The sequence below is a fragment of the Condylura cristata genome, unplaced genomic scaffold, assembly GCF_000260355.1.
Source record: "Condylura cristata isolate star-nosed mole 26May11 unplaced genomic scaffold, ConCri1.0 scaffold00024, whole genome shotgun sequence".
NCBI classification, from domain to species: domain Eukaryota; kingdom Metazoa; phylum Chordata; class Mammalia; order Eulipotyphla; family Talpidae; genus Condylura; species Condylura cristata.
This window is the reverse complement of record NW_004567125.1, coordinates 11421220-11434464: the sequence shown is the minus strand read 5'-3', so window position 1 is coordinate 11434464 and position 13245 is coordinate 11421220. Positions and strand designations below refer to the sequence as shown.

The following is a 13245-nucleotide window of genomic DNA, read 5'->3' as shown; positions in this document are numbered from 1 at the left end:
TGACTCCAAATTTTAAGGCCAGGAGGATGGTCATGGATGCTTCGAACAGGACAGGCTAGATCTTTCAGCAGAACTCTAGAGAGCTCTTCAGATGAGGCTGGTTCACGGGACATGATTCCTTCCCCTGGATGTCATGTTCTTCCCACAGTAGCCACCATATCCCGACCAAAGCAAGAAGTATTCTGTTCACCATTTTGCAGAAACAGTCATTCTGTTCTGTTCTATGAGTCATTTATCAAGTGGGGAATGATGTGAGTGTGATATGCCTTGAATTTTGAGGTCTTTCTGGCTTCTGTAAGCCCTGGACTCCTTTACTACAGACTCTGCAGGGACTTGTTAAAGAACCAACTCATCTCTTCCCAAGAAGGTTGCCAAGCCTTCTGAGTTGATAGTTGGGTGTAAACCTTTCTCCAGGATCTCTGAGAGATGCCTTGAATGGAAACTGGAGATTTCCTCCTCAATTGCCTCTCAAACACCCTCGCCCCAACACACACACTTCCTAATTAATTATAGATCAATCTTCCTTGAACTTGCACCAGGCTTTTTTGAAGAGGCTTCAAAATTATAGCTGATATGACCCCTTAAGCTATAAATGTCTGTTTACATCTGTGACTCCAGAGCCTGTGCCAATTACAAACTTATGCACAAACATTACACTGACAGCTTTTGAAAATAAACTTAATTTGAGTTTTGGAAATTATTTGAAGAATATTTTTATTTAAAGATACTTTTATTTAACAATGAGTTTGCTTATTTAAAATAATTTATTTAGATTTCAAAAACCCTGATTAAGTTTTTTTTTTGTCATTGACGTGAAGGAGTTCAGAATAAAAGGAGCAGAATCCAGATTTCTTTCAAATATTGTTTAGAGAACAAGAGTTAACAAGGAAAAAGATAGGAAGATGAAAAGAGAGCACATAGCTTTTTTTCTGATACTTGTACCAACAAAGATTCTGCTGGTTAAAATTCTAAGCAGCTGATAAAGGGAGTCTGCAGCCCTTAGGGGGCTGAGATGTGCACTGTCCAAGGTGCTGCCACCTCTGGGGGTGGTTCCTTAAGAATCTTCTTACCCCCACTGAGTATAGTTTGATATAAGAACTTCAGGGACACTCTCAGAATGAAACCATAACTTCCCCCCCATCAGTGAGACCACACTACCCATTTTCTTTCTTCTTTCTGCTTTGAGAATCTCTGTTTTGACTGATATTTTGAGTATGTATATGTATTAGATAATTTATTCATGATGTGATTTAGTTAATCATGTGCATTATTGTGCATTAATATAAAATAGATTTTACACATACAAATAAATTCTCACTGCACCATTTTCGCAGTTATTCTCACTCGTAATTATCTTTCACCTGCACTTTTTTTTTTAAGGTTTATTTATTTCCGCATACAGAATTGGGGTACAAGCCAGAGGTGCAGGAGTGGTGAGAAGTGTCACCAGAGACAGAGTGGGGAGCAGAACAGGCAGATTGATAAAGTACACTGCTGAGGGGAGCAGCAGGTGGGACAGGAGAGGTCAGCTACACCATGTGGGTCACCTCCCTGGCTGGGAATTGAACTCGTGCTGAAGTAGCTTTAGCTTCATAATGCTGTGCTTTAACCAGGGAGGCCCTCACCTGCACTTTTTAACAGAAGTAAATTATTACAGAATGTGGTTGGTAGGGAAATGGGGAGTTGTGAACTACTCCTCAAAGCCCTCCTTTACCTTAGAAAACCCCTTTTCCTAGAGGTTAAAGATACACAATTTATAATGAATCCCAATCACTAGAGAGTGTGAATCCACAGATTCACACTTATCAAAGGATAAAACATGAAGACCTTTGAAAGATCCAGACATTCACCCCAGTATACAGGTGAAAAATCTGCAGTACAGTGGAACCTTGTTGAAAATGACATGGATTCTTGTCAGGTGTTATATATTCTGGATTCTGGAAGCAAACTCTGAGATAAACTTAGTGCTTAAAAAAGTTTTCTTGATGAGTTACATCTGTGAAGGGAAGAGGGAAGGGAAAATCTTCAAATAGTGGTTTGAAACTCAAAAAGTCGCAACTAGCCTAATACACAGCTGTGCCCCAAGTTGGGCAGAAATAGTTATACCCCTGTACCACAGCCTTGCCTAGACACTGTCTGAGGTGGAACCTGAAGGATCTGAGAGCCAGAGGCTGCCAGCCTCCCCAGAGCTGGACATGAGACCTTTCTTGAAGGGAAATTACAAATGGTATACTTCCACTCATGTCTGCCTCATGATATACATACAACTGGAATATTGTAGGTTCCATAACAGCTGTAGAGAGAGATGACTGCCATGATATTATAACTGTAATGTTTATTTTCATCATTGCAAGATTGCCTCAATGGATACATTATATATATCAAAAAGGAGTGTGTGTGTGTGTGTGTGTGTGTGTATGTATATATTTACCAAATGGTTTTTCATTAAAATCTTTTATAGCAGGCACTTGGGCAAGCCATTGGAAATGGCCTTAGGTGTCTCCAGAGTGGGGGTCAGTGAACTCAGAACAACCTCTTGAATTTTCCATTAGTGAGTAGTTAGACGAAGTAATAAATAAATTATTATTAAGCACTTTGCAAATATAGTGTTATGTAAATGCTAAATAATCATAATAATATAGTAGTATGCTGATCTTGATGAACGGGTCGGCTTCCATGTCATTTAAAATGGATGGCACAGCAATGTCTGCAAAGATGAATGAGGTCCATGTTCACGGAGCTCAATAACAGCACAGCCTCTTGTGTGGTGGTGCAGGGCTCCTCTTGAGTTGCTGTATCCTCCCCCTGGTCTCTGCGGGACAATTAGCAGAGGAGAGGGATTCTGGCTGGCTTTAAGGGGGTAGTAAAATGGCTCCAGTGCAGGGATATTGAAAGTAGACTTAGGTGAGCGCATAGGGATTTGCATTTCTGAGAAGTCAGGGCTAATCTATAAGCGGGTGGGGGTAGGGAATTACCATTTATTGAGTGCCTCCTGCCACCCAGGCACTGCGCTCAGTGCTGTGTGTTTATTATCCCATTTATCCTCCAGGCCAGCATGTTAAGGTAACGGGGTAATGGAACAGAGCAGAACACATTGCTATTTTCTGTAGCAAAACAGCCACACTGACCCCACTGGTGTAGCTGGGGTTTTCTTCTTTGCTTTCTGGGTAGAAGCAGGACCTGTTTTGTCTGCCACCTGTGTGTGTTGTTCAACCTGTGAGCGGCTGGTCAATATCTGCCCTGATCGCAGTGAGGCATGTGAGGGAGACTTCCTCTGGCCCCCAGGCCAGCACCCTGGTACTAAGGGTATAAAAGGGAGACTGGAGAGAAAAATAAAGAGACATCTTGCTGCAACCATCTATGTGAGCTGCTTCTTCAACCTCGACGCCCCCTGCTCAGACTCGTATCCCTGACGTGCGGGCGTGTTAAGTTGCTTCTTCCTTCAGACCTCCACCCAAAACAAGGAGCCCCAGCCCCCTATTCGGTGGACCTGGCTGCCCCTGCACAGCAAAGCCTGAGGGGGGCACATTTAGACCTGTCACACCTTCATAATCGTTAGCAGATGTTGATAGAGATGACCTTGATCCCAGCACTGAACAAGAAGCCATACACTCCATCCTGCTAATTCTCAGGGCAAACCTGCCAAGTGGGATTCATCACCTCTGAGGATCTCACCTTTTGTGGGAAAACTGTGGAACACTGAGATTAGTTTAGTTAACTTTACAAAGACAAATGGTTCAAGGGGTAGGATGGGAGAACCAGGTTGCTCAACAAAGCCTGGGTCTTTAACCATCTCATTCCACCTGCGAACACAGGGGTCCCAACACTGGGCTGTATTCTTAATAAGGAAACACTGTCTTTGGCTTAACATGCCAGATTTTGCGGGTATAAAAATAACCAAATATCTCCTTTCTCCCCCCAAACAGCTTTAGGAAAAGCCATAAACTGCACATATTTGAAGTATACAGTTCAGTTAGTTTAGACAAACATATACCATGGTGATGCCATCACCACACTCAAAATAATGAACATATCCATCACCTCTAGAAGGTTCCTCCTTTGTAATCCATCCCTCCTGCCTCTGTTTGCCTAATACCCTCCCCAGGCAACCACTGATCTGTTTTCTGTGACTATAATTAGCCTGCATTTTCTAGAGCTTAATACAAATGGAATCACAAAGCATATACTGTTTTTTGGGGTCTGCCTTCTTCCACTTGGCATAATTATACTGAGATTCATTCAAGTGTTTTTTTTTCTTCTTTGTTTTATTTACAGAAGCATGAGGACTTTGACTAAGTAGTATGCCTTTTATTTTATTTTAGCTTTGGGCTAGGTCAAGGGTTCAAAATCCAGTTTTGTTACTTACTATCTGCGTGCCAAATGGCATGTTTCTTGCCCTCTCTGAGATTTAGTTTTCTCGTTTGTAAAATGTATATAATAATAGTACATTATAGTTAGTGTGTAGATTAGATGAGGTAATACAGGTAAGCTTTGCAGCACAGAATCTATAGATGGTAAGCTCTTGATTTTGCAACTGAAATAATTTTAGATGGTAAAAACAACTTTCTCATCAAAATTCCTTTGATATCTCTTAGGTCCTCACTATCAAGTCTACATTGTAACAAGAGGGTTCCTATACTGTGTCAAGTAGTTGTGATTTAAGGATTAGTTCTTTTTCTTCTAACTTTTTAATTTACTTAATAATGGCATTAAGTAGCAAATTTAAAAAATCATGATTATGCTATGGATGAAAGAAAAAAACTTTGTTTTAATATCTTTAGCCCATTTTCCAGCATTTTGAACTAAGAATTCTCACATATTCATTTTTTCCCATGAATGATAATCATTGCTTATAAATTTTCTTTTTTACCTAAAATAGTCAGATTTAACTTCTTCTTACTTGCTAATAAGAGTTCTAACTATAGGATTACCATTCTTAATCCCATAGGAACCTTCAGGCGAAGTGTGTGGAAACATTATCACCCCTATATTTATATGAGGAAACTGAGGCAGAAAGATATGGTAATTTTCCACTCTCACAGATAGTCTGACTCAAGGTCCTGGTGCTTTTTTATTATGATTTCATTACTTTTCCGTATGTAGAGACATCATCCACCAAGATTAGGGTTCATGCTCAAAGAGAAAAAAATATATCTGGAAAACTTAGAGAAATGGCTAATAAATTGATATTACTATTGTGATACTTGTTATTATTAAGGGACACCCAATATTTCCATATATTATAGGCATATATTATAATCTTGAATTACAGAGTAATAGACACATAATTGTTCTAGGTTTAATTTTATTTTATTATTTTTTAAAGATTTATTTTATTTATTCATACAGAACTGGGGTACAGGCCAGAGATACGGAGGGTAAGAGGATTCACCAGACACAGAGTGGAATACAGAACAGGAAGATTGAAAAAGTACACTGCTGAGGGGAGCAGCGGGCGGGTCAGGAGAGGTCTGCCGTGCCATGTGGACCACCTCCGGGGCAGGCAGGGATAGAACTCATGTGGAAGTGGCTTAAGCTTCTTTGTGCTGTGCTTTAACCCTCTGCGCCACCAGGGAGGGCCTCTAGGTTTAATTTTAATGAATCAAATATCAAAAAAAAATCTGGAAGGAAGAAATTAAGGTAATCAGAACAGTGCTGCCTCTACTGAAAATACAGGAGAAACTTCTTTTGTTGTAAGTTGGAGCCTTGGTTTTAAAGCAGGCTCAGAAGGTAGTTTCCCTCCTTCCCTAGGGAGGTTTCACACATTCTCAGGGAGGTACTCACCCCAAGTGTGAGGGCTGATGGCCAACCTAGAGCCTATGGCAATAGATGTTAGATTAGAAAAGAAAAACTGCTACATCTTCAGCTATGTTCAGTGTTGTCACTGGTGTTCACCCAAGATTCAGGATTTGGTGAACAGAAAGAGGAAGTTTTGACTTCAGCTCAGCTGAACAAGCATTTCTTATTTGTCTGATAGTCACCAAATTTCTATCTTTGAGAAACTCTTGTTTGGAATAGTGGGTAGAGAATGAAAGATAAAAAGAATTTCAGTGGAAAGAAAGGCCAGGTTGCAAGGGATATTTAGAAGGTAAAAATAATAGACCTGTCTACCTAGCAGTAGGTATGAAAGGTTGGAGTTTGGCTTTGGAAGCTGAGCCATTCACACAGTCAGAATTCTGACATATTTGTAAAAGAGGTGATGAGGGCAATTTTTTTTGCATCGTGGGTTTGGGGTGTCAAAGGAAATCCAGATGGAAACCTGCCATAGGCATATTTGTTGCTTAATGTGAGCTTGGGGATGAGGTCAAAGTTGAAGACAAAGACTTAGAAGCTGCACAGATGATACTGTGAAGCTGTGAGGATCGCTCTCCCTGGGGAGGGGATGAGAGTTAGTGGCCAGCACACTGGTACTTGTTAGCATGTCTGACCACATACCAATAGCAAAAGGCATAGAAAAGTAATAAGGGCAGAGACTGAATCACAGGCCCCGGAGATGTGTTCTCCTCTAGTTTCTGGTCCAAGGACTCATCCACAACATGTCTCACCAGATCCTCAGTCAGCCAAGTGCATCCCCCTCTTTGTGTTTTGGAGCTGAGGGTCCTGGAACAGCCAGTCACATGTTATGTGCGTGGTGTGGCTTAGTCCAGATGTCAGTTGGGACAGAAAGAAAGACCCAGAACTCTGGAAAAACTGGGTCCCACTGACCAGTACATGTTCTACTCAGTGAATGCAGATGACAGCAACTGCAGAAAGAAAACTCATACTTCACTATAAAGCTGCTTAAAATAAAGATCTTCTAGAAACCACCAGTACAATTTTCCACTTAACCAGGAAATATTTCTCCTCTAAGTGCACAAAATTGCATGATATATTGTGTCGGGGTTTACACTGATGACTAAATATCTGAAATGAATAAAATAATGGGAGTGGATAATACTAACATCCATAGTTTTCCTTTTCTCAACTTTTTCAAATGCACTCATGTCAGGAAAATTTTATTCCATGTGAATAAATACAAGGTCATCTGCCATCTATTTTTTTTCTAGTGTTGTAATTTTTACAATAATATAATAGTGTATTTTTACATAATTTTGTGCATTTTTCAGTTGTAATCCCCATTGGCTTCCCGTCACCCAATCACCCATGTGCCATCACCATAATCCAGTGCATTTCCCTCCTCCCACCGTTTTTGATCCCATTCTTTACCTCCGTAAAATGACTCTGGGATATAGTTGCTCTTTATTATTATTATTATTTTCTCGCCTGGTCCTTTATACTCCTACTATGAGTGAAACCATCGGTATTTTTCTTTTTCTTTCTGGCTTATTTCACTAAGCATGATCCCTTCCAGCTCCATCCATGTTGCTACAAAAGTCATCTGCCTCCTATTTAACGGCATCTCCTAAAAGGGAAAAGAACCTCAGAGCAGCCACGTCGGCCTACTCTGGCTGTTCACCAGTGAGGTTGGTCACACAGGAACAACTTGGGGCAGGGAAGGGGAAGCAGAGGTGCAGATGGGAAGAACGCAATTTTGCTATAAGCAGTGATGTCTCTTGGAAACTTTTTTCTTTTGTCAAGAACAGAGAAGGTTAAGATACTGAACTGGAAAGGCTCATTCTTATGTGTTGCCTGCTTCCTACTTAAGTCCCCCACCCCCGACCCCTGCAGAGCTTCTTACAGTCTTATCCCAACCATTCCCTGAACAGACACATGGTGAGCAACCATGTGGGCACTGGGGATGCAGGGAGAAGTGGCACTTGGTTCCTGCCTGGAGAGACAGAGAATACACTCATCCAGTGTGCTGGCATTGTCCATTACACGCTCACCTATGAGATCTTTCTGGAGCTTAAAAGCACATCTGAGGACGGCAGGGTAATGGCAGGGTAATGGTATCTGGTCCACTACATGTTCTACTCAGTGAATGCAGATGAAAACTGCAGAAAGAAAACTCATACTTCACTATAAAGCTGCTTAAAATAAAGATCTTTTAGAAACCACCAGTACAATTTTCCACTTAACCAGGAAGTAGTTCTCCTCTAAGTGCACAAAATCGCGTGATTTTGTGCTCGGGTCTGAGACTCAGCCGTGGAATGACGCAGGAAGTCTGGTCAGCGTCTGTGGTCCAGATCTCTTGCCCACTCTCCTTTTTTGCAAAGAGGAATGTTTCCCCCCCCAGTGTGAGCATCCTGGGCACTTTGCCTTTGCAATTTCCTGGTTGTCTATTTTGTCTTCTTCAGCTGACAAATGTGACAGGCCCTCAGAGAATACTGACTGGACAATAACTTGCCAGGTCAGGTGCTAAATCCCACAGGTGTAAGACAGACTTTGGGGGTGCCACCATTGCTCCCGTCAGCCCCTGCAAACCCCCGCTGTTTGTCTGGAGAGAAGGATGCTTATCAGTTCTGTCCATACCAGGGAGAAGCTAGCAAAACCAAATTAGCTCAAACTGGCTGCTGTTCAGGTCAGCTAATTAAATTAGCTATTGTTGCATTACTGATAAGGACAGTTTGGAAAAGGAAAAAAGCCACTCATCCCAGCAGCCATAAGACTAAAGCCAAGAAAATGTGTTAATGGGAACACTCCTCTGACTAGCAGCAGTACCCAGGGGGCTCGGTGGACTGTTCTCGGAGCCATCTGCTGTGAGCACAAGGCTCCCAACCAGCTCTGGCTCTGGTCCTTGCAGGCTCTGCTGCTCTCTGACCTGGTACCCAGCTGCAATCAGAAAGCTCTGCCCTCCTGCTGCCATCAGCCCATCCTCCCACGAGTCTGGAGGATTTTTCTCCTGGTGTGCTAAAACTGAGCCTTTCCATAGTATAGAGCCAGTTGATACTTGCAAGTAGCCCAAAGAGAAAGAAAGAGTGAAAGTGAAAGCAAGAGTTGGGGAAGGAGAGAGGGCGAAGGGGAAGGAAGCTCCTAAAAGGCTACTTTTTAAACAAGATTTATTTGTATATATCTATGCATATAGGAATTAGGTTGTTGGCCAGAGGTGCAGGAAGTGAGAGGGTTCACCACAGAGTAGGAAGCAGAACAGGCAGATCTACTGAAATGTGCTGCTGAGGGGAGCAGCAGGTGGGTCTGGAGAGGTGTGCCGCACCATGTGGGTCACCTACCTGGTCAGGGATAGAACTCATGCTGCAGTGGTAGTAGTGCTGAGACTTAACCCCTCCACCACTGGGGAGGCCCTGAAACTCTACTTTTTTATTTTGTAACATCTGCCCTTTACTTAGCAGCAGTCTATCCACCATTAAGGGAAGTCTTTTTGAAACTATCATTAAATTGACGACTATCTTTTGGGATTTGCTCATGGACTTTATAATAAAAAGCTTCAGTCATAGGAAGCTGAGATTTATGGGGAGAGATGCAAGGTGGGGCGGGGGTCGGGGGGTAGCACATGTTAGGAGCTCATGGGAGTTAGCAGCAGGCTTTAGTGAGAGATGGCCCCCACCCCCTGATACCATCAGTCTCTGCCTGCCCAACTCTGCCCACCAAGTTGGTTCTGTCTTTTTCCAAGAGTTCCTAAGTTCCATGAGGCAACTGATATCATCCTTTTTCTGTTTAAATTACCTGAGTCACTTTCATACAATCCAAATCCAAAATTGTTTAGTCCAACTCCAACTCCCTTTTTTGCTAGATGAGGCTGAAGGCCAGAAATATTAAATGATTTTCTCAAAATCACACAGATGATAACAGGCAGATCCAGGGCCAGAGCCCCACATTCTAACTCCACTAGATTATCCTGCCTCCCTGTCATGCTCACTGTATTCGAGAAATGAAGTCACTGTCAAGGATCCTGTTGAGTATTCACAGGGAGAAGCTGGGACATTCTCACTAGCCTCCCTCATTTTCATGACTCCTCTATTTTTTATTTTCTTGTATATGTGTATTTATTTTATTTTATATTTTGATATCAAGGTGAAACTCATATCGTACAATTAGCTATTTTAAAGCATATGATTCAGTGGCATTTCAATTACAATGCAATATGACAAGGCAGCTCCCTAGAATTTCATTTACATCAACCCACAAAATACCCCAAACCTTTTAAGTAATGTCCACCTTCCCCTCCCATTATCCTTTCACCTAGTAACCTCTAATCTGCTTTTTGTTTCTATAGATTTGCTTATTATAGAACTCACAGTAGATGACACTTTGCTTCTGGTTTCTTTCACTCAGTAATGCTTTCAAGATTCATCAACATTATAATCTGTATCAGCAACTTGCTCCTTTTAGTGGTTGGATAATATTCTTTCTCATGGATATACCACATTTTCTTTATCCACTTATCTGTTGATGGGGATTTGAGCTGCTTCCACCTTTAGCTATTATGTTGGTGTTTCTACAAACTTTCATGAGCCAGTAAGTTTCTGTATAGATATGTGTTTTTACTTCTCTTGGATATATACCAAGGAATGGAATCGCTGGGTTGTGTAGTAATTGTGTGTTTAGCTTTTGGAGAAACTGCCAAGTTGTTTTCCATAACACATTCCTACCAGCAGTTTCTATCCAACTGGCTTGCCTAACCTGGTCCTGGTTGCCTCTGTGGCCTACTGGTTTGTATCTTGTAAGTATTGCAATGGAGAGAATGTTTATAACTTTAATATAAAACATGAAAGCAGCCCTCGCTGGTGGCGCAGTGGGTTAAAGCACTGCACTAAGAAGCTTAAGCCACTTCCACACGAGTTCCATCCCTGCCTGCCCCAGAGGAGACCCACATGGCGAGGCAGACCTCTCCTGACCTGCCCGCTGCTCCCCTCAGCAGTGTACTTCGACGATCTGCCTGTTCTGCTCCCCTCTCTGTCTCTGGTGAATCTTCTCACCCTCTGCATCTCTGGCCTGTACCCCAGTTCTGTATGAAAAAATAAATACATCTTTAAAAATAATAATAAAAATAAAACATGAAAGCAAGAATACTATATTTGTGGGGAAATATAGAATAAATGTTGATGCATTAGCATTATTTTAAGTTGGATATAAGACAAAACAGGAAAGGTCATATCCCTCTTTCTGCTCAAACTTTTGACCTACAGAAGGGTCAAGAGAGATTGCCTTTTAAGTGGAGGCAGAAAAAATGGGATGCAGACTAAAACCACTTGCAGACTCAAGTGAAGAGGTTGGAGATTCAAGCCCTGGGTCTTCTACTGACTGACTGTAATCTCGAGCAAATTACTTAATATTGTTTGGATCAGTTGCTTCATCTCTAAAATATTTTTTGGTCTTAAAAAAAGAAATTATAAACAGGTTGTTCCTTTGAGTTATTGCTAATATGTATCATGGAATATCGCTCCACACATTATATGAATGAAAAAGTAACTTCAATTTTTGATGGCTGATGAGCCATTTCCTACATCATCTCATCCAGGCCTTTTCCTTCTCTTCCTATTTTCAGCTGGTTAGCTGCTCATTGAGATCTTGCCAGAGGGTGGGCAAAAGAAATAAAAACTGAAATCGGTCAATTTGACTCTTTGATAGCAATCCAGATGAAAGATTTGAGGGTAGAGAATGTTAATTCTGTGAGCTAAACCGGAATTTTGCTTTCTTACTAGGATATTGCAAGAACCTACTGATCGTTTGAATGCCCTGGTGGTGACAGCTAATCCTCCTCTCTTGAATGAAGAAATGCCTTGCTCTACCTGCAAAGTGGGTTGTCTTCCAGAATGACATATACTGACTTTTGAAGGAGTTAAAAGAATACTTGCTGGCCCGTCACGGGCTGAGCAGTGGGCTGGAGGAGATTGCAACTAGAAGACTGTCGAATCAACAGAGTCCCAAAGCAATAATCACTCTTCTTTCTCTTCCCTACAAACCCAGCAACCCAAAAATCACTTGTATGCATTTACTATGTATCATCACATACTATAAAATGTGGTGAGAACCTTGATATATAGGTCAACTACTCAACCATCAATAAAATGATAATACCTTAAGAAAGTAAGAGTTTTGCATGTGAAAATACAACTAACTCCATAGGGGAGAAGACAATGAACACCTTGAAGCAACTTCCACAAGCCAGTCACTGTGAAAGGTCCTGTATAATTATTATTCAGTTGGTTCCTATGACATCTGAGATGCATACCTAGCCACGTTCTATGGGTGATGATATTGGGAGTCAGAGATGTTTGATATTTGCCCAAGATCACACCATGAAAAATGTAGGAGCCCTTGTTAAGTTTCAGTGTGACTGATTCCAGGGTCTCTGCTTCTCTTCTGTTGTAACCCACTGCCAATGAGACAGAGACATTACTAATACAATCAGATCAAGTTCAGACTCTAAAATGTCTCTCAGTAAAACACATTAATATAGTTTTACCAAATCCATTAATTGATTTGGGAAAGATTTCTAGCTAGAAAATAAATATCTGGGTTCTGGAAGCGGGTATGGTAGAGATGGGAAGCTAGCCCTCCAGTCTCAGCCCACCGCCACCTACTTGTGTTCATCTGAGCAAGTTGCCTCTCTCTTGTGTCATCCTCTGTTACATAGAGCATTTCTAGATTGTGTAATGTCATTTACACCCTGTCACTGGCAGGTGTGTGAGATAGAAGCTCTAGAGTCTTCATACTTGAGTTTGAATACTGGCTCCATCCTCAAGTAGTGAGCTGTAGGGCAAGTCATTTAACCACCTGTAAAATGGAGATGATAATACCTACCTCAAGGTCTTTGCCCTTATTGTTCGTTCTCCTTGGAACGGTCTTCCCCAGTTATACAGAGAGGTCACTTTTACCTCTTCAGGTCCTCATTTAACTGCCTGTTTTAGTAAAACTATCCTTAAAACATGGTATCTAAACTGCAAGCTATATTGCATTTCCTGTCTTCTTTATCCTCCTTAGCCCTCAACACCTAACACTATATATAGCAGTTAATTATCCTATTTATTGCCTGTTTCCCACCTCTAGAATGTAAGCTCTCTAAGGGCAGGGTTTATTTTGTATTCTTTATTGCTGTATCTTCACTTTCTAGAATGATTTAGGTGCTTAATAAATATTTGTTGCATAAACAACTGATTTTTGTGAAGAAAATAAGAGTCAAGTGCTTTGCTTGGGACCAAGCACAAACTAAACACTCATGCATGAGGCCTGCTCCTTTATTATTACTATTTTGTCACATTTCACTGGGACATTGCCTTTCCCATCAGATAAACTGACAGTGTTTGAGTCCCTGGATGAACATGAAGTCTGGGAAATTAGCAGTGAGGATTTCTCAGCTTCTCAGAGACAAGTTCCTCCTAGAAATACCATTAACTTGGATAA

The 13245-nt window shown here is 41.4% G+C and overlaps 1 protein-coding gene across 1 annotated transcript in view; it reads left to right on the top strand.

Annotated features, from left to right (window-relative positions):
* The window catches only part of PBX1 (pre-B-cell leukemia homeobox 1), a 300166-nt gene extending 287187 nt beyond the window's left edge, over positions 1–12979 (top strand). The window contains exon 10 of the mRNA XM_012729108.1: positions 11544–12979. Within this exon, the coding sequence (XP_012584562.1) occupies positions 11544–11564 (21 nt within the window). The 3' untranslated portion in view covers positions 11565–12979. The remainder of the gene's footprint in view (positions 1–11543) is intronic.
* Positions 12980–13245: the final 266 nt, after the last annotated feature.